Below are 22,258 nucleotides of genomic sequence, written 5' to 3'. Positions count from 1 at the left end.
ACATAAATCATAAACATGCTTCTACAACATACAACCATCCAGTTTTCTAAACATGTCAAAATTCACAAGCAAGCATATTTATACAAATAGACAATAAACTTGGCTTTGAGGCCAAATGCAGGATGCAATATCTTTATTCTAGACACACGCTTCCTATTTTCATATACATAATATAAAATTTAAACCACCAAACACGTGCTAACATGTGAATCATTCATGTAAATACTCAAATAAACACAAAATACTTGCAAAATGTGTAGCAGAACAATGTCTCATTCCTTTGAATTCCCTAACCTTTTGTCCTCGTTGAATGCTAGGTAACAATCTTCAAAGCCTTTCTGTAATTTAGATTTAACAAAGAGTGGGCTAAGTCTCAACACATGAGGTGACAGAAATACATAGAGGAAGAGAGAGAGAGAGAGACGACATAGCGTGAGTATTTTGACAGAGTTTTCTTACCTCAAAAACATAGAAATCACTCAAGGTTCTATTTATAGGAAAACACTAGGGAAACCAAAATAGGGTTTATTCTATTTTTTTGTTTAATTATATAATTAAATAAATGTATAATTGGAGGAATTACTTGCTCACCAAGACTAGACTTGGCCAGACACATATGGTGAAAAATGCCATTTATTTTTCAATTTTGTTTATGAAATTACCCAAAATTAAATCTTATTTATTTATTTATTGTAAATAATAGTTAATTAAATGCTTGATGAATATAACTATTAATATTTTGAACCTTAATTTAATTTATTTTACTAGTATTAATATCGACTTATTAATATCAATAAAATTTCCCAAAGGTCTATAAAACTCTCTTTTGAGAATTTCCAATTAAATCCTCAAACTTTATCTTATTTCTAATTCTCACCTAATATCAATAAATAATTTACCATTATTTATTTATGTTGAACGAGTCAACTCGGTATTACTAATTGGTAATTAAATAAATTTTTAGAAACTATTAGATCTAATTTTAGTAGAGACGCCATGGGAACTACAATAACTTCTCGTAAGTTTATTTATGGTAATAAATTATCTCACAACTTATTAATTCCTCATGACTCCACTATAGACTCTGAATTGAACTCTTGAGTTCACATAACATATTTTCCAAACCACAAATATGATATCCATTGTTATAACCATTATAGTCAGTCAATCCTCTATCGATGATTTACTAACGAGCTGGATGCAAATTAATATCTTACCCCTCATCATTATTTTATCCTTAACTCATGATAAGTTCTTTATAAATGATATTTCCGTGAGCTTAATCACTGAAATGAGATTTCAATCATTTATCCTTTTGAACAAAGCAATTGAGGAAAACATATTTTCACTTCTCCTACAGAAGTTATAGATTTCATATCTATGACTAATACTCTCACTCAATTATACTACTAAATCTCCAAGATATAATTATGGGCTAGACCGTAGGGTAAGCTGGTAACGAATATGTAACGCCCTACTTCCTTAGAGCTGTTACTAAGTGAGTTTAAAACGTGCAATTAACTCGCTAATCGAGGTTTTAGGTTAAAAGTTTAACTAAACTATAATAAAAGTCATATAATTTGAAAATGTAATCATTCATTGAAAATTATAAAGTGTTATACATTTGGAATCCCAAAATACTATTTAGAAATATTTACAACTCAAAATATAATTAAAGTCGACTAGACGACAAAATTAGGTTTAATACATAACATCTCCCAAAAATACCCCTGGTTGTGGTAGCCAGGTAGGTCGAACATGTACACACCGCTTCATGCTCTCCGTACTCATGGTTGATCAACCTTTCCCTTGCCCTTACCTACACCATAGAGCACCCGTGAACCGAAGCCCAGCAAGAAAACTCCACACAAGCAATCAACATATGCATAATTATCAATCAACATATAACAAAGTTGCCAACAGGCTAAACACATAACGGCCAGGCTGTCCCAGGCGCTTTACCAGGCCCTGGATTCGCGGTCTATACCGTGAGGATGTCCCAGGCATCCGAGAAGGGTCTCACCCTAGCAACTTGCATTCCGCGCGCTTAACGCTGCTCCCGGCCCCTTTCCGCACTCAGCATTCGCCATTCCCGACCCTTGTCGTTCATTTACAAATATGCAACACATAGCATAAATTTAACAAATACTTAAACAAATACAAACATAATCAATAGGGCTACACCCTACAACACAATTACAAAGGGCCATGCCCTGCAATACAAACTATAGGGCCACGCCCTGCTCTACGGGTACAGCAGTTTTCATACTTGTGTCCCAAGCTTCCCGAGCATAGTCCCCTAATCCGAGCCTCGCTGAAAACCTAGTCACAACATATCAACACCATTCATCCGTCAAGTTATAATCCATTAAATAGCTTTGAGTTATAATTGTAGTCTCCGGGACCTTGAATTCTATCAATCCGGGTGATAAAATCCATCCCGAGCCTTAACTTTTGGATTCCCGAGCCAAAAACCTCCTCGGGGTCCAATATCCCACTAAGTGTCGCGGCCCGCCTCAACCAGGCCCAGCCTCCCATTTTGCCTATGCGCGCCGTGGCCCAACCCTCTTCCTAGCCTCCCTTCTGCACTAGAGGGCCGCAATTCACCAAGAACAATGCCACAACCCGACCCTTCGAACCCAGAAAAATCCCCCATTTTCACAAACAAAACCCAGCCAATTTACCCCAAAACCAATCTAACAACTCAATTTAATCACCACAGTAGTTCTAGTAGTCCCAGCAACCAAACGTAACAAAAAGCTAGCTTAAAACCCCATCAAATCCAAAATTCAATATTCAACTTCCAAGACTCAAGAAAACTAAAATCTCAGCCAATAACTACATAATTTAATGGCTAAAATCACAATTCAATGCTTACCTTAACCTCAGCTTGAATCCACAAGTTGAGTCTGAGCTAATCCTCAAGTCTAGAGCCTTAATTCCTTGCTTAAGCTTTAATGTTTCCCTTGGTAAAGTTTAGAGAAAAAAAGAGGAAGAGAAAAGGGAGATAGGGCCAGTTTAGGAAAAATCTGAATGTTTCTTATGTTTTGTCTTACTTAACCTAGGTCAGTTAAGTTACCTCCAAGGCTCAGAGTACCAAAAACGTCCTCGATGGAAAAATGGTAAATTTCCCTGATATTCCCCCCTAAACCTTCTAAATTCAAATATATCTCCAAATATTTATTTTCATATTCTGATAATCCAATTAAATGCCTAATGCCCAGAATACTCCTTGACTCGCCCCGAGTCGGGTATCGAGTCTCGTTGTGACTTCCTAGCTAAACCGCTCCCTAGGACTGTCTTGGATCGTGCACCTCAAATATATCACCACTCACATGTGGTAAAGATCACAATAATCACAAATATCTCATTTATACCCTCAATGGGCTAAAATTACAAACATGCCCCTAATAACCAAATGGGGCGCACATGCATATTTAATTCACCTAAACATGCATTTCTAATCACATACTCATCAAATTCACATATTAATATAATAAATCACTTATTGCCCTCCAGGCACGCTAATCAAGGCCCTAAGCGTTATTAGCGAATTTGGGACGCTACAACTATCCCCTCCTTACAGAAATTTCATCCTTGAAATTACCTGAATGACTCGGGATACCGATCCCGCATATCTAATTCAAGTTCCCACGTCGCCTCCTCAACTTTGCTATTCCTCCATAGCACTTTCACCAAGGCGATGGTCTTGCTCCGCAAGACTTTATCCTTCCAGTCGAGAATCTGAACTGACTTCTCCTCATATGATAAATCCTGGTCCAACTCCAAGTTCTCATAACTCAGTACATGTGTAGAATCTAATACATACTTCTGGAGCATGGACACGTGAAAAACATCATGAACCCCTGATAGAGCTGAAGGCATCGCCAATCTGTAAGCTACCTCTCCAACGCGTTCTAGAATTTCAAAGGGGCCAACAAACCTAGGGCTCAGCTTGCCCCGAACACCAAACCATTTCACTCCTCTCAAGGGTGAAACCTTTAGGAACACATGGTCTCCAACTTGAAACTCCACACTCCTACGTTTCAAGTCTGAGTAACTCTTCTGGTGACTTTGGGAGGCGAGCATTCGAGCTCTTATATTTTCAATCACCTCATTGGTCCTCTGAACCAACTCAGGACCCAAGTATCTCCTCTCACCCGTCTCATCCCAATGAATAGGTGATCTACACTTCCTCCCATATAGCATCTCGTACAAAGCCACCCCGATAGTCGCCTGGTAACTGTTATTGTACGAAAACTCAATCAAAGGGAGATACTTACTCCAAGACCCCCCCAAAATCCAGCACACAGGCCCGTAACATATCTTCCAGTATCTGAATCGTCCTCTCAGACTGTCCAACCGTCTGAGGATGGTAAGCGGTACTAAATCGCAACTGCGTGCCCATAGCCTTTTGTAAACTCTCCCAAAACTTGGAGGTGAAGGTGGGGTCCCTGTCGGATACTATCGACCTCAGAGCCCCATGAATTCGAACAATTTCCTTCACATACAATTTAGCATACTGCTCCACAGTATAAGTCGTCCTGACAGGTAAAAAGTGGGCAAACTTGGTATGCCTATCCACAATCACCCACACTTAATCATGCTGTCCCATGGTCTTCGGCAAACCAACCATGAAGTCCATGGTGATATCCCCCCATTTCCACTCTAGAATCCCTAGAGGCTGCAAAATCCTTGCAGGCCTCTGAGGTTTAGCCTTTACCTGCTGACAAGTTAAACACCTGGCCACATAATCCACCACGTCCCTTTTCATTCCCGACCACCAATACAAGGCTCTCAAATCTTGATACATCTTCGTTGTACCTGGATGTAAAGAATAGGGAGTGGTATGAGATTCATCCAAGATCTCTCGCCAGATATTAGAATCCATCAGAACACAGATCCGACCCTTGTACTTCAGTAGTCCCATCTCCGAGACAGATAAGTCCTTAGCCGCTCTGACTAAGACACTTTCTCTGAGCCCTCTCAACTGGGGATCCTCCCCCTGTGCTTCCTTGATCCTCTCAAGGAGTGTAGATTGAAGAGTGATGTTGGCTAACTGACCAACCACCAACTCTATACCCGCTATAGTCACAACTCAGCTAACTTATCAGATATCTGTCTCGAACTGAACAATTGTCCTGGGCCCTTCCGACTCAATGCATCGGCCACTACATTAGCCTACCCAGGATTGTATAGGATATCACAATCATAATCCTTTACCAATTCTAGGCATCATCTCTGGCGCATATTCAGATCCCTCTAAGTAAAGAAGTACTTCAAACTCTTATGGTCGGTGTATATTTCGCACTTCTCACCATACAGATAATGTCTCCAAACCTTAAGTGCAAATACCACTGCTGCAAACTCCAGATCATGCGTGGGATATCCCTTTTCGTACTCCTTTAGCTGTCTCAATGCGTAGGCTATCACCTTTCCAGCTGGCATCAACACACACCCTAAACCCTGCCTGGAAGCATCACAATAAACCACAAACTTCTCATTGTCCAATGGAAGACTCAATACTGAAGCGGTGATCAGTCGCCGCTTCAATTCCTTGAAACTATTCTCACACCTGTCTGTCCACACATATTTGGTTTTTTTTCTCATCAATTCAGTCAACGGTGTGGTTATCCTAGAGAACCCCTCAATAAACTGCCGATAATACCCTGCTAATCCTAGGAAGCTCCTAACCTCCGAGATGCTGCTCAGTCTAGGCCAATCCCTCACTGCCTCAGTCTTTCTTGGGCAACCAGAATCCCCTCCTTACTGACAATATGGCCCAAAAACGTGACTTGCGGTAGCCAAAACTCATACTTGCTAAACTTGGAATATAACATATGCTCTCTCAGCCGCTGTAATACCAGGCGTAAATGTTGCTCATGCTCTGTCTTTGACTGAGAATACACCAGTATGTCATCAATGAACACAATCATGAATTTGTCCAGATAGTCCTTGAAGACCCTATTCATCGTATCCATAAAGGCTGCTGGGGCATTGGTTAATCCAAAGGACATAACCAGGAATTCATAGTGTCCATATCTCGTGTGGAAAGCGGTCTTTGGTATGTCCTCCTCTTTAATCCTTAGTGATGGTAACCTGATCGGAGATCAATCTTAGAAAACACTATCTTTCCTTGTAGCTGGTCAAATAAGTCATCGACCCTAGGTAGTGGGTACTTGTTCTTAATGGTCAACTTGTTCAGCTCCATGTAGTCAATACACATCCTAAGAGATCCATCCTTCTTCTTAACGAACAATATTGGAGCACCCCATGGCGAGAAACTCGGTCTGATGAACCCCAAATCCAGTAACTCCTGCAACTAAATCTTCAATTCCATCAACTCTGCCAGAGCCATTCTATAAGGTGTCCTAGATACTGGCTCCGCCCCTGCTGCCAACTCTATAACAAACTCGATCTCCTGTTGTGGCGACAATCTTGGTAAATGTGCTGGAAATAAATCTGGAAACTCACATAGCAATCTAGTCTCACTCGGTCCAACCGACACAACCCTAGAGGTATCCACAATGTTTGTTAGGAATCCTATGCAACCTTCCTGCATCAAGTGTCTAGCCTTCAGTGTTGAAATCATAGGTACACACGGTCCAATAACTGTCCCCACAAATACAAAGGGTACCTCATCTTCTGGTTCAAAAGTCACCATCATGTGCTTGCAGTCCATCGTCGCCCCATACTTTGATAACCAATCCATCCCTAGAATCATGTCGAAGTCATCCATCGCTAACTCAATCAGATCAACAGACAACTCTCTACCGTCTATCTCTACTGGCAATGCTCTAATCCATCTCCTAGAGACTACCAGTTCCCCAGTTGGCAACAAAGTCTGAAAACCCCTAGCATACAAATCACTAGGTCTACATTGATGGTCTATCACTCTAGCAGACACAAATGAATGAGTAGCTCCCGAATCAATCAATGCAGTATAAGAAGAACCATCACTAGAAATATGACCTATCACAACCGAGGGGCTAGCCTCAGCCTCAGTCTGAGTCAAGGTGAACACTCTAGCAGGAGCGAGACTTTCACCCTACTTTGGCTCCTCTTTCCTAGCTTGTGGGCAGTCCTTCTTCAAATGATTGACACTCCCACAGATAAAGCAGGCCCTAATCCTGCACTCTCCCTGATGACGTCGTCTGCATCAAGGACACACTGGAAAACTCCTCCAGTTGTCATCCTCGCCCTGACAGCCACTAAAATCACTCCGTGCCCTCCTATCCGAGCTAGGAGGAACAAAAGAATCTAAGGCCTTTCTCTTCTGTTCAATAGGGCCCCTACCCTGACTAGATCCAGTAAAAAGAGGCACCATCCTCCTTGCATCGCGCCTAACAGCACTCTCTCTCCATATCTGATCCTCGGCTCCCTCAACAGTAAGGACCTTATCCATTACCTGAGCATACGTAGTAGTCTCTAGATCCAAAGTAATCTTTACATCATGGGAGATCATAACATTCAATCCCCGCACAAACCGATCCCTTCTTGCCGCATCAGTTGGTACCAAATCCGTTGCGAACTTCACCAACCGGTCAAATCTCAAGGCATACTCAGTAACTCTCAACCGGTTCTGAGTAGGTTTCTAAACTCATCAACCTTCGCAGCTCGGACTGCAACACTGTAATACTTCTCATTGAAAATGTTTTTGAACTCTTCCCAGGTCATAACTGCAACATTTCTTCTCTAAGTCACTACATCCCACCAGATGCGGGCATCCTCTCTAAACATGTAGCTGGCATAAGCTACCCTCTCGTTCCCTTCCACCCTCATGAAATCCAGGATGGAGGAAATCATATTCATCCACTGCTCTGCCTGCAGTGGGTCTGGTCCACCCTTGAAGGTGGGAGGATGCTGCTTCCTGAACCTCTTATCCAAAGGTTCCCACCTATTCTCCATAACAGGCTGAACTGGCACTGGCGCCACAGCCTGCTGAACTGGTAACCCAGTGCCCTGAGGAGGGGCCTGTTGCCTTAGCTGTCGAAGTTCTTCCTCTGTTTGATGCAGTCTAGCTTCCATTTCGGCAAACAACTGTTGCCAATTCTGTGGGGCAGGTGGAGGGTCTTGACCCTGGTTATCACCCTCCGCTCTACTGCCACAGAGTCTGGCTGATTGTCGAGGCATCTCAACAATATGCCTGCAATCAACGACGTCCCTCATCAGGCATGATAACAACATCCCAAAACCACCTCACAATTCACCTCAACCAACCATAACAACAATCCACAATACACAAATAGCATACAACAGTCAAGGGGCTATGCCCTGGCATCATGCATATGTTAACACATTCATCATGCTATATATAAAATAATCAAGCAAACAGGGCACTCAAGCACATAATCAAGCATATAATTCAATCATTACCAACCAACCCTGAGTCGAGCTTGTCACTGACAGCGAGCGTACATGTTCGAAAAATCTCCAGGAACCATAAACCTTGGCTCGCTCTGATAAAAAAGTTGTAACGCCCTACTTCCTTAGAGCCATTACTAAGTGAGTTTAAAATGTGCAATTAACTCGCTAATCGAGGTTTTAGGCTGAAAGTGTAACAAAACTATAATAAAAGTCATATAATTTGAAAATGTAATCATTCATTGAAAATTATAAAGTGTTATACATTTGGGATCCCAAAATACTATTTAGAAATATTTACAACTCAAAATATAATTAAAGTTGACTAGACGACAAAATTAGGTTTAGTACATAACATCTCCCAAAAATACCCCTGGCCGTGGCAGGCAGAACATGTACACACCGCTTCATGCTCCCTGTACTTATGGTTGATCGACCTTTCCCTTGCCCTTACTTGTGCCATAGAGCACCTGTGAGCCGAAGCCCAGCAAGAAAAATCCACACAAGCAATCAACATATGCATAATTATCAATCAGCATATAACAAAGTCGCCAACATGCTAAACACATAACGGCCATGCAGTCCCAGGCGCTTTACCAGGCCCTGGATTCGCAGTCTATACCGTGAGGATGTCCCAGGCATTCGAGAAGGATCTCACCTTAGCAACTTGCACTCCACGTGCTTAACGCTGCTCCCGGCCCCTTGCCGTACTCTGCCTTGCCGTTCTCGGCCTTCGCTGTTCCCGACCCTTGCCGTTCATTAACAGCTATGCAACACATAGCATAAATTTAACAAATACAAACATAATCAATAGGGCTACGCTCTGCAACACAATTACATAGGGTCGTGCCCTACAATACAAACTATAGGGCCACGCCCTGCTCTATGGGTACAACAGTTTTCTTATCTGTGTCCCAAGCTTCCCGAGCACAGTCCCCTAATCTGAGCCTCGCTGAAAACCTAGTCACAACGTATCAACAACATTCATCCATCAAGTTTTAATCCATTAAATAACTTTGAGTTATAATTCTAGTCTCCGGGATCTTGAATTCTACCAATTCGGGTGATAAAATCCATCCCGAGCCTTAACTATTGGATTCCCGAGCCAAAAACCTCCTCGGGGTCCAATATCGCACTAAGTGTCGCGGCCTGCCTCAACCAGAAGCCCAGCCTCCCAATTTGCCTATGCGCACCATGACCCAACCTATAGGGCGCCGCAGCCCACCCCTCTTCCAGGCCTCCCTTTTGCGCTAGAGGGCCATGACTCACCAAGAACAATGTCGCGACCCGACCCTTCGAACCCAGAAAAATCCCCCATTTTCACAACCAAAACCCGACCAATTTACCCCAAAAACCAATCTAACAACTCAATTTAATCACCACAGTAGTTCTAGTAGTCCCAGCAACCAAACGTAACAAAAAGCTAGCTTAAAACCCCATCAAATCCAAAATTCAATATTCAATTTCCAAGACTCAAGAAAACTAAAATCTCAGCCAATAACTACATAATTTAATGGCTAAAATCACAATTCAATGCTTACCTTAACCTCAGCTTGAATCCACAAGTTGAGTCTGAGCTAATCCTCAAGTCTAGAGCCTCAATTCCTTGCTTAAGCTTTAATGTTTCCCTTGGTAAAGTTTAGAGAAAACAAGAGGAAGAGAAAAGGGAGATAGGGTCAGTATAGGAAAAATCTGAATGTTTCTTATGTTTTGTCTTACTTAACCTAGGTCACTTAAGTTACCTCCAAGGCTCGGGGTACCAAAAACGTCCTCGATGGCAAAATGGTAAATTTCTCCGATATTCCCCCCTAAACGTTCTTACATCAAATATATCTCAAAATATTTATTTTCATAACACGATACTCCAATTAAAAGCCTAATGCCCAGAATACCCCTTGACTCGCCCCGAGTCGAGTATTGGGTCCCATTGTGACTTCCTAGCTAAACCGTTCCCTAGGACTGTCTCGTATCGTGCATCTCAAATATATCACCACTCACACGTGGTAAAGATCACAATAATCACAAATATTGCATTTATACCCTCAACAGGCTAAAATTACAAATATGCCCATAATAACCAAATGGGGGCCACATGCATATTTAATTCACCTAAACATGCATTTCTAATCACATACTCATCAAATTAACATATTATTATAATAAATCACTTATTGCCCTCCAGGCACGCTAATCAAGGCCCTAAGCCTTATTAGCAAATTTCAGATGCTACAGAACAAGTCAATTTTTAATAATATAATTAGTTGAATATTATTGCTCAAAATTAAGATCGAATTGATCTATGATCAACGTTGTTACATTGATTAGATTCGATAACAACGATACTTATTTATCTATCAATAATCCTTATCCGACCTAGTCTGATGTAACCAAACACATCCGATCTTATCTACTTGGTCAAGGCCTTGGACAAGAAATCACACCCCGAATGTGTAAGTAGATAATATCATAGATTTTCAAATCAGTGAAAATCCAATGCATTGGTTTAATCTTAGGACTCGTTCTTTTTAATAGATAATTACAACTATAATCCACTGTGACCTAGTCACTATAATTGTAACTATCCATATGTTGAGGATTTTATAAATGTTTGTATCAATTGAATGAACATGTAATAAAATAGGCGAACAATGCCTTAAAATCTACTTCTTTTATTGATAATAAAAAAGTGTTACATGAGATATAGGGTTTTATTAAATGCATAAAACCCAACACGTCTTTCATGGAGACCTTTAGGTGGTGTCCGTCAAGGTGGACCTCTACGTCCTGTAAATCTCGTAGGCGTCTTGAACGCCTTGAAATTTTCCCCTGTTGATCCAAGGGGACAATATAGTACTTTAAGATGCCATAGATGTCAGGGTGTAGAGAGTAGTGGTGTTGAACTGGTGGTTGTTGGACCTGGACCAGGTTAGAGGCGTTGCTACCACTCCTTGTACTAATTCGTACTACCTCTACTTGTCTGATATGGATGTCAAGGTCATACCTCTGACCTCCCAAGTTCATACATGTCTAAGTACCTGAACATAAGGGTTGTTTTTCACCCTTTAAAGATATGTTTTCCATCTCAAAACTCTTTGTAATATTCCAAGTATTGGTTAGCTTGTTACTCCTTCTCTCATTTAGAGTGGATCTCCTTTAAGCCGGGGATTAGAATGAGGAATGGGCTTACACATTCTGTCTTTCATGTATGCACCAAGTACATGCGGAGACACGCACTCGGGGATAATGTGGTAAGGATCCTCTTCAGACAACCTCATGTTGAGGTGCCCATGTGGCCTCGATCTCGCTTTGCGAGACTGCTCTCTTGAGGTGAGAGCCTCACGGAGATATCCGCGCACTGGTGCCTTGCCAAGGTGGTTGAGGGTGTCGCGAAGCTATCTGCGTGCTGATGAAGTGCAAAGGTTCCCATGCGACCTCAGTCTCGTATAACAAGACTGCCATCTCAAGGTGAGGGTCTCGAGGAGCTATCCCTAGGTTGGTGTCACGCCAAGCTGGCTGAGTACCTCCCAAAGTTATTCGTGCGCTGGTGCTGTGCCGAGGTGGCAGCCTCACATAACGAGACCCCTCTCTAGGGCAACCTCGCGTCGAGGCGTTGTGGAGTGTCTCACATAACAAGGTCCCTCTTCGAGGTGGCCTCACACCTAGGTGATTTGCATGCACTCGACCTCGCATAACGAGGCCTTTCGTTCCTCAACCTCGGTGTTGGGTTGCCTTGCATGCACGCAACCTTGCATGCACGCAACCTTGCATAGCGAGGCCTTCCTACGTCGATGCCTCGCACAGAGGCGCTTTACAATCAAAGATCTCACTGAGCGAGGTCCGTCTCGCATAAAGAGACACTCCTACTTCGAGAGGTCGTATCCCAGAGTAGGAATTCATGCCTTAGTTTCTAAGCGAGGTCTAACTTCGTAACTTAGTGTGTGATGATATTTCGGGAAACATTTCGGTGTTCATACTATTTAAACACGTGTGAATTGAGTTGCACACATGTATATTATTATATTAATTTCTTGGATTTTTTTTTTAATTGCATTAGCCAACTATTGATCAAATTTATTAAATATTTTAATTAATTAATTAGTTAAAATGTGATTTTTTTAAGAATAAAAGGTCAATATATATATACACATCCATATATATATATATAGAAGAGCCCAAGAAAGTGATGTAGCACTCTAAAATCTCCCCAAAACATTTTTATCTATTTTCTAATTTTTTCTCATTTTTTTATTTTACTTTATTTTTTAAATTTTAAATAAGACGCTTTTAATAACTTATTTTCTAATAATTATATTATTATTAACATATATTTATTTATTAAAAATATAAATAATTTGAATTTAAATTTAATTAGATATTTAGTTATGATATCCGTTTAATTAGTTAATAAATATAATAATTAACTACATAATCTATATCTTTATATATAAAAAATGTGTATTGTGCAATATAATCACCAAATAGGTCATCCCATATATATTATAGTGATTATACAAATTATGTGGTACAATCACTTATTACGATCCATAATTCATATTAACTTAATGTTATATTTGTTTATTAAAAAGTTTAATGTATTATATTAATTTTTCAATTTTTTTCATAAATATATTTATTCTATAGTGAATTTTTAATTCATAATTCATATAAATAAATTCATACTTTTATTTCATAATTTTTAATTTTGAATTGCAATGAGAAAAGCCAATTGCAAAAGTCTAGGTAGCAACCTTCTCTAGTAAAATTTGGAAAGCCTTTTGCAGCAAAAATTGTTGCCCAAGTAACTTGGGGTTTAAAAGCTTCATTGACACAATGTTGTGTATATTGTCGCAATAGAAGCGTACAATAAAACAACCCTATCTTTTTCTTCTTCCTCACTTCAGTGACTCTCTCTCCCTCTCTCTCTCTATATATATAATTACGACCAACGCCTACCCCGTTGCCCCTCCACCTACCCCAGTATCCCACCGCCATATCGCCTACCTTAGGTCTCTCTCTTGTTTGTTTTTCTTTATTTTTTTTCTAATTTCTTTTTCTCTCTATGGTTCTGACTAGTGCCTACCCCGCCACTCCTCTGCATAACCCATCTCTCTCTCTTTTTCCTACTGCACTATCATCACTAAGTAAGCATATCAATTATTTAGTAAATTTTATGGATCAATAAAAATAAAATTTTTGTGTTTTATTTATTTATTTTATAAAACAAGCTATAATTTTTTTTTTATGATTTTCTTTTTGTTGACACAGAAATTCATTAACTGTATATGAGAGAATTAAGTAATGAAAAATAATAAAATGATGAACAAAATGAGACTTCAGAATTTTTACGTGGTTCAATAATTAAGTCTACCTAATTTATGAGTCACTATTATTAAGTATTCTGGGTCACAACTATGTAGGTATTTTCCCTAAATTTTATTACAATGATTTTTGCATAGAAAAAAATAAATAATACTAGTCTATCTTATTTATTGATAAAAATATTTTCTTGCCCAAATGAATTTTTCTAACGGGAAAGGAAATGACTATGTGCGAAGACATGGGTCCAAAATGAAGAGATCACCCAAACCGCAGTGAAAAGAGCCCTTTATTTTTTACTTTTACTATTTTAATAAAAACTATTATTTATTACTTAAGATTTTATTTTATTTTTAATTTTAATTTTAATGTTATTTAAAAAAAAACTCAATCGCAGTAACATTTGTCGTCGCAAAAAAGTCATAAAATAATAAATAATTATTATATAAAAAAATTGAATCAATTGTGGCGATAAGATTTAAAGATTAAATTGTGAATTCAAGAGATTAAGATACGTAAATGACAAGATGTTCATAGTGGTTTGGCTCAAATGAATAAACCTACGTCCTCCATAATCAATTTTATTGATGTATGAGCTTGAGGGACCATAGAATTCGATGAATTGGCGTTGCCAATTATTTCTACAGTCCTTTTTTGCTTTGATTCCATAAGGACTCTTTTTGTGCATAGAATTGAGTTTCTAGGTTTCTAGACACTAAGAGGTACGTCCCCTATTTGGATCTATTTTCCTCTAATTTATAGTGAGGAGTTTAGGGTTACATTTGAGTTGTGGGCCTAAGCTATTGGAATTGAGTTGAAAATATTACATACAAATTAATGAGCACATTAATTCAGTCTCTATGAGTGAGTTTTTTTACTATAAGTTGCCACTCCATCTTCGCTACCAATCTTGTTAGCACGTGGTAGCCCACTATGAGTGAGTTTTTTTACTATGTGTGAATTTGTATTAGTAAAATAAAATAGTTTAAATATAACATTTATTTTAGTTTATTAATATTTAACAACACCTTAATCATATAATTTACCAAATACTCACTAGTTTTTTACCACAGCACAGCTGTAACTGATTTTCCCTACACTATAATTGTACCAAACTATCCCTTTCTATCTTATTGATTAATTAATAACTAAAAAAACTATAAATATATTTTTAAACTAAAAGAAATTTTAATTAATTAAATTGAGGAATTTTTTTATAATAAAAAATATTTTATCAAAATTAGTAGAAAATACAATTTTAAACCAAATTATATATATTATATACATTGTATTACGACTATTTTTTATAGTATAGTTTAATTCTCGAAAGAATTTTAATCAATTAGACTATGGTGACTTAAATTACGAATATAGAGTTATTTATTTTTTTGGTGTACTAATTTAGTTTTGTTTTCAAAAATTTTATTTTGAGTTAGATAATTTTAATTAGTTTTGAATAAATATTAATTTTAATATTTTATGTTAGTTTTTAATTAAGTTTTATAATTTTTGGATTTAATTGATTTAATTTCCCATTAATTAATTAATCTACCTCAACTATGTGTAGAGTTGAAGAAAGCTATATTGATTTAAAATGCTAATTTTTGGTGCAAGATTTTTCAGATTGCTATAGCAAATGCTGCAACATTTCGATTTATAGTAGTTATTGAGAGACCAACGTGGGAAACAATGATAGCTAGTCATTTAATGAACATTTTTTGACTTATTTGGTGACTTATGAAAAAAAGAAAGCCACACTGGGATCTAAATAAAAGTGGTCCCAAAAAGAAGAGAGGATGTGATATGTGGAAGAAACATAAAAGTAAGGTTCCCTAATTGAAACCCTAACTTTAAAAAGAAAACCCAACCACCATTTTATACTCTCTACCAATTTTTTTTTTCAGCAGCCATTAGCGAAAGACCCAAAAGATGTAGAAAATGAAAAGAAAGAAGAAAAAGAAGGAAATATCAAGGAAAAGGAAAGAGCACAAGAAGGAAGGACAAAAAGAGAATAAGACTACTTGGGGCACCAATTTTGCTTGTTTTTCTTTACTCTTTACTCTTTTCTCTTAGCATTTAACTTTTTCTTTGTATATTATAGATTGTAGTTATGAGCTAAAAGTTTTGTAGCTAGGATGACTGATGAACCCTATATGTGACTTTTAATGCTTTGTTAATAATATTTATGGTAAGTTGAGATTTTATTCATTCAAGTGGGTTTATTTTTATTACATGCTATTGATTGATCACTGATTGTGAGTAATTGTTTTAATTTTAATTCTGTAAAGGTTAGGATTAACTGATGTAAAACTTGAATGGTGCAACATTAATTTCTTTGAATTTAATTTTGTTGTGGTATAGACATATATTCACTACTACAAAATACACTTTATAGGACACTTTTTTAGGACACGCACTTAAATGTAAGTCCTAAAAAATGTTTCTATAGTTTTTAGGACTCTCATTTAGAGTCTTTAAAAATCATATTTTAGGACTTGCAACGAGAGTCCTAAAAACATATGTGAGTCCTAAAAATCCTAAATAAAAAATTTAAGAGTGTTGACTTTTAAGGACTCATTTTGGGTGTCTTAAAAGAGTATTCAGGACTCCCAAAATGAGTCCTAAAAACTTTTAATTAAAATTTGAAAAATACACTTAATATTTTCGAAATGGGGTTTTTTTTAGAGTTAGGGTTAACATATAAAATTTTCATCACACACAAATAAGAGGAGAGAATAAGAGGATCGGCTGCTAGAGAGAAGATGGGCGACGGGGGCAGGGCAGTGACGGCAGCTGGGCAGCGACGACGCCGACGGTCTCCTCGGCTCCAACACCTCAGCACGCGGCGGCGACGTGGGGGTTCTCGAACTCTCCAGCACCTAACACCTCAGCACGCGGCAGCGACGTGGGGGGTTCTCGGACACTCCAGCACCTAACAATGTTGTAATGTATACATAATATATATGAAATTGTTTATGTATATATATACACACCCAAATTTATGAAACTTTATAGACAACCCTTTATACGTAAAATCTGTCCATAATTATATCTATCTATCTATATATATATATAGATATACACATATTCCATGTATCTGTAAGTAATGTTCAATGCCCCATTTATGTACTATTTAATAGGTATGTATTGGCAGGTTTGCAGCAAGTTTTTCCAACGAAACTGCTCGATGGATCCATGTAGAGGTAAATAATTTTTATATATTGCTTCATTTTGGTATTGCACTCCAACTGTTTGATGGTTTGTCTAATTGAACAACTATTTGTCAATATAGGTAGCTAGGATTCTATATATGCTATCTATTTTTAAAAAAAAAAAAATTCTTTGTATTAATCATGGGAAAAAAATACAAAGATTAGAGATCAATGGATGATCTCAGTAATCTAAAATATAGCTTGAAACAGAAAACAAACATAGTAAAAATCAATAATAAAAAACTGAGCCTATCTTATTACAAATTGTTGCAATAGCAGATTGTTGTGTGTAGCAAAGTACTTCAACCCCATTCTGAATTTGTTCAGTCATATTTTACTTTTAGGTGGCTAATAACTTTACCATTTTCAGGAGCTCTGGGAAGAAAACTTGAGTGCTTCTGTTAGTCTTCATGTTTTAGAAATTACTGAGAAGTTTTCCACAATGGCTCCTTCCCATAGTATTGCTACAGACTATGGAAAACTTGATTGATTCTAATATGCTAGCTTGAGAACTAAAGAAAGCATAAAGGGATGATAAATTGTGTAGCTGGGTTTATAGTTATATGATCTAAAATAGCATGAATAGGTAGTTTTAATATAATAACTGTAATCATAAAGATTTATATATGATCTAATGCTCTAATATATTTGTATGTAGTTGTCTAGCGGATTAATTAGAGAAAATATTATCAAAGAAAGTTAAGTGTAGTAATTTTCTTCTAATTGTTTCTGTATAATCTTTCTAATTTCATAAAATTGAGGATGGGACTTGAGAAGCTAGCTTGCAAGTTATGATTAAACAGGTTTCAAGTTTGGTTCATAGTCTCTCTCTTTGTTTCTTCTTGGCTGGTTGTTTATCGAATACATTTTAGCGCCCCCTACTGGTTAAAAGGTTCACTTTCATGAAAAATAATAATAGTAGGTTAATTTTTTTAGCTTCAACTATCCATTGATGTTTTTATTTTCATGTCATTTTCTAGAAAGAACTAAATCAATAGTTTATTGGCAATAGGGATGGAGGAACTGTCATTTCTTTTAACAACAGAAGGTAATATTCTGTTAAGAAACTAATTTACTATCATGAGATATTGTTTCTTTTTTCTATTGTTTTGAAAGCAGATTTTTTAAATGGATTTGGTTCAGAATTAGCCTTAATATTAGTACTAATTGGAATTGTTTTAGTGGGACACTCCAAATTTCAATGAATAATCATTCCAAAAGCCTTGCTTTAATTTATGCATCACGTAGGACAAATCATGATGACTAATTATATATATGCTATAGTTATAACGAGATGCTATAGTGAATCAATGATAAGATCATCTTAGTAATTCATTCATTCTAAAGTTTATATATTCTCTTTTTCTTTTTTTACCTATTAAAATTCATTCTTTATTGCTCAAATGGTTTTGATTGTTCTAGTGAGATTTTTAGTTGTATATTATAGCAGTTACTTGATTTTCTAGTACCATGATTCTTAGTCCCACTAAAGATTTCTTGGTCTAAATCTATTACTAATTTCTAGTACTTTAGTTTCGTTAAGCTTTCTCTTTATCCCTACATATATGCGTGCCTTACTCTCTACATATATATATACTATTGTATCATGTATGTATCATTATAAAGGAAAAAATAAACAAAGAAGGAAAGAATTGAGTCAGTAAATCCACTTTTTTTCCTAAATTTTCTCTGTGATTTGATTATTCATACTTGTTTTTCTTTGCTATTTCTTTTTTACCTGCATAAATAATAAATCTGTGATGGTTCATGTAATTCTGTTGCTATTAATTTAGGAAAAATTACCAGAGAAGCTTGAAACAGTTGGTGCATTTAAAAAGCTGCCCATGGTGATGCAATCTTTTGATATTCTTTACTCAGCAATAAAGAAGGCCAAGAGAGTTTCTCCAACTAAGGGTAATTGTTTTGGGTGGTTTCTTGTTGACATAACTGCACATAAAGGGATTAGATGGAACTCTGTTTATAGCTCATGCTGCTAAACTAGCTTGTTTAAGACATAGGCATTGCCAACATTGCAAAGCGAGAGAGAAATAGCGGTGCAAAGCAGCTTGATGCGCTGATGAAAGTTTGTTCTTAACTTCCATTTGTCATTTATAATTTAAAGTATCATCACCCATTAAATACTTTGAATAGTAATATGTTTTGCACTTTCTACATAAATATTGGTAGTTGGTGAGGTTGAGAGGGAAGGAGAGTGGTTCTTCTGTAAATTTGTTGACATATTGCTTTCTTTCTCTGTCTTTAGGAATTGGCAGCTCCTTTGAGGACTTACATGGAGAGTTTTCCAAAGAGACATACTATTCATCCATATGAGCGATCTCTTATTGAATTGACTCTTGGAGATGGAAATTATCATTATATTATATCAAGAATTATTGTTATAAGGTAATCTTTGACATTATTTTTTATTATTGGTGCAGTTTAATATATAGCTAGTGTCATATATTCTCTAGCTAGACATATTATTACATTATTTTAAAATTATAATTTAGGAAGCACATAAAACTTTTATATATGTTACAGCTATATACTTTTTACAATAGCAGAATTATTTAGAGTTAATTATTGAATAAGTTACTCTATCACACTGGGCCTAAATGTGCCATGATATATTCAAATGCCATTTATGTATTTTTAAATACTATTCATACATATATATGTCACTTATTAATTGAATAAGTTTTTCATATTTTCATTTACTTGAGTCGATTATAAGTAACTCATATTTTTTTTAAGGTGTGAAAGTTAAATACTCTACTTTCCTCAAAAAAGAAAAAAGAAGTTAAACACTCAACAACATTCAACAAGTAAAGTCAATATTATTCATACCTTTATATCAACTTTCAATTGGAAAAACAAAATATATATAAACTTTTAATATTACCATTCATACCTTAGTTATATTTTATTTTTCACTCTTTCCATTATTATTTAATTATTTAATTCGGATTTGACTCACTTTCATTATATCTTATTACATTGTAAATGTGTTTATATGCTGAGACGAACTTCAAAGAAACTTTTTTGGCAACAGTTTGCAAGAGGTATGCCTCTAACTTTTAATTTAATACTATGAAAATGTTAGAGGAGTTTGAATATCTTAAATATTCATCCATAGTGTAGTAGGTTCTGGGATTATTATTGTGTGCTGCGGTGATAGCGGAAGGTTGAGAACTTATGTGTTTTAGTGAAGTAGGATCTGAGAAATTTGTGTGCTGCGGAGATAAGGAAGAAAACTTGTGTGTTGTTTGAATTGATATTGGCAGATGGTTGGCTCCTAGTGTATGGAAAATGTTGTTCGATTTTATGTAGACTTGTCTATGATTATCCTATAATTGAATTGTGTTTGTTTGTTTGATTGGTTTCATTATAACATATACTTGTATGAATGTACTTATTGCGTGTTGGCATACACATATAGCATAGCCTTTTGTACTTCTTGTTTTATATATGTTAGTTTTCTTCTTGTCCCTTGTCACAGAATAAAGGTTTCAAAAAGGAAGATATATAGGTTCATATTACCAACTTTGGACATCATTTTTGGTGTTATTTTGCTTTGATAGTTTCTTTGTTCTATGTGTTGAAGGATGGTTTGGTGTATTACTGGTTTTCTTAGTCAATGTATTTTGTTCCCCTGCTTTGACGGGGTCAAATAAGAAAATTTAGCTAGAAATAATTGATTATATACAAATAATTTTTGAGGTTAAACATGAAGTGTTCTGATTTGGTATTTAAACATATATATATATATATGTATCTATTGTTCAAATCTTATGAAAGGGTGTATGTTTGTAATGCACTAAGTTTATTTCAACCTTGTGTGTATATTTACTGTAAAAGGGTGTTATCGATTAATGAAAAGATGAAAGGGTGTTACTATATGGTTGAAAATCTGTGTGCTATTTGATTTGTTTGACATGTTGGTGTTGAATGTAACAGATAGCTAGGCTAGTAAATTAGGGGATATGCTGTCCGATTTTCTATAGATGGTGACATGTTGGCTTTTCTCTTTTTCTTCTATTTTCAGTGCAAGATGTGTATTTTACTATGTTTGGATTTTTTTTCTTTCTATTTTCAGTGCAAGATGTGTACTTTACTATGTTTTAATTTTCTATTTTCAGTGCAAGAAGTGTATTAAAGAACTTTTTTATAATGTGCAGGTCTATATTGAGATGCATTTCTTTGGCGCAATACTAGACAACATTGGTAGTTGAAGTTTTTAGAATAAAAAATATATTTCACTAACTTTGTATACATTTCTTGTTTAATATTTGGTGATAATAGAATTTGATTGTAGTATAAACTATCATGTAATATGATTTTGTAAGCCGAGTAGACTAAATATTGAAATTATATTTTTGAGTAATTAATAAAAAAATATTTTGGTGTATTTTCTTTTGAAAATTTTGAAATCTAACATATATAAAACATTTTGGACACTCAAAGGGATATATTTTTTCTAAATCAAAATGAAAATTGTAGCTGCATTTTAAAAAAAGAAAAATTACTTTTAAGGGCATGCAAAGTGAGTCCTAAAAAATTACTTAAAGCACTCAATCAGATTTTTTAGGACTCGCATTGCGAGTCCTAAAAACATTCTTTTAGGACTCGCAATGCGAGTCCTAAAAACTTAATTAAAGGCACTCAACCAGGTTTTTTAGGACTCGCGTTGCGAGTCCTAAAAATGTTCTTTTAGGACTCGCGATGCGAGTCCTAAAAACTTAATGAAGGGCACTCAACCAGATATTTTAGGACTCACAGAAGATTTTTTAGAACTCGCAACGTTCTTTTAGGACTCGCGATGCGAGTCCTAAAAACTTAATTAAAGGCACTCAACAAGAATTTTTAGGACTCGCATGGAGGGTCGGCGGGACATGGGAGCCTCAGCTCATGTATCGGTTTACCGAAATCACCTCCGCTATAGCGAGGGGTATCGAGTTGGGTTGGATGCGAACCCCTCCCATGAGAAAGAAAGGAGCCTAGCAGCCTTTTTCTGTCTATTCCTGATCGAATTCCTACTCTGATTTGAGAGGCTTTTCCGTTTTCCTTATCTCTCGTGTCTTTGAACTGCCATGAAAAGAATTCAAAATACGGCTCTCAAATAGAGGACTCGCGCCCCGCGAGTCCTAAAAACTTTTTTAGGACTCGCAATGCTAGTCCTAAAAATCCTTTTTTGTAGTAGTGATTGTTACCTTGCATAATATTTGTGGAATTGGTGCTTGAATAATTATTCTTGAAGTTAAATTGGCATAGACATATATTTAATTTAATTTAAGGATTAAACCCATAGTAACTTCGACAGAAGCCTATGAACTAAATTGGAATTCTAAATTAATATTACCCAGTTT

The 22,258-nt window shown here is 36.5% G+C and overlaps 1 protein-coding gene and 1 long non-coding RNA gene across 9 annotated transcripts; both read left to right on the top strand.

Annotated features, from left to right (window-relative positions):
* The first annotated feature begins 16,169 nt into the window (after nt 1-16,169).
* LOC133802682 (uncharacterized) lies at nt 16,170-19,310 on the top strand. 8 transcript variants are annotated; one of them, XR_009877494.1, is made up of 5 exons: nt 16,170-16,883; nt 17,873-17,940; nt 18,686-18,806; nt 18,911-18,975; nt 19,156-19,310. XR_009877494.1 is itself a non-coding variant. In XM_062241030.1 (5 exons), exons 1-5 carry the CDS (start codon nt 16,787-16,789, stop codon nt 19,297-19,299), a joined length of 384 nt encoding a protein of 127 aa, XP_062097014.1. In that variant the 5' UTR covers nt 16,172-16,786; the 3' UTR covers nt 19,300-19,310. The 8 variants fall into 8 exon arrangements, 5 of the variants coding, with proteins under 5 accessions (XP_062097014.1, XP_062097018.1, XP_062097015.1 ...); XM_062241030.1 differs by having other exon boundaries at nt 16,172-16,883; nt 17,905-17,940; nt 18,771-18,806; nt 18,905-18,975; XR_009877488.1 differs by having other exon boundaries at nt 16,173-16,883; nt 17,905-17,940.
* Nucleotides 19,311-19,899: 589 nt separating this feature from the next.
* Nucleotides 19,900-21,213, top strand: LOC133825354 (uncharacterized). The gene is made up of 2 exons (XR_009888610.1): nt 19,900-19,954; nt 21,071-21,213. It is a non-coding gene; the product is annotated as an uncharacterized LOC133825354 (long non-coding RNA).
* Nucleotides 21,214-22,258: the final 1,045 nt, after the last annotated feature.

This window comes from Humulus lupulus, chromosome 1, assembly GCF_963169125.1.
Source record: "Humulus lupulus chromosome 1, drHumLupu1.1, whole genome shotgun sequence".
NCBI lineage: Eukaryota > Viridiplantae > Streptophyta > Magnoliopsida > Rosales > Cannabaceae > Humulus > Humulus lupulus.
The sequence above is the reverse complement of the archived record's forward strand: the minus strand, read 5'-3'. Positions and strand labels throughout refer to the sequence as shown.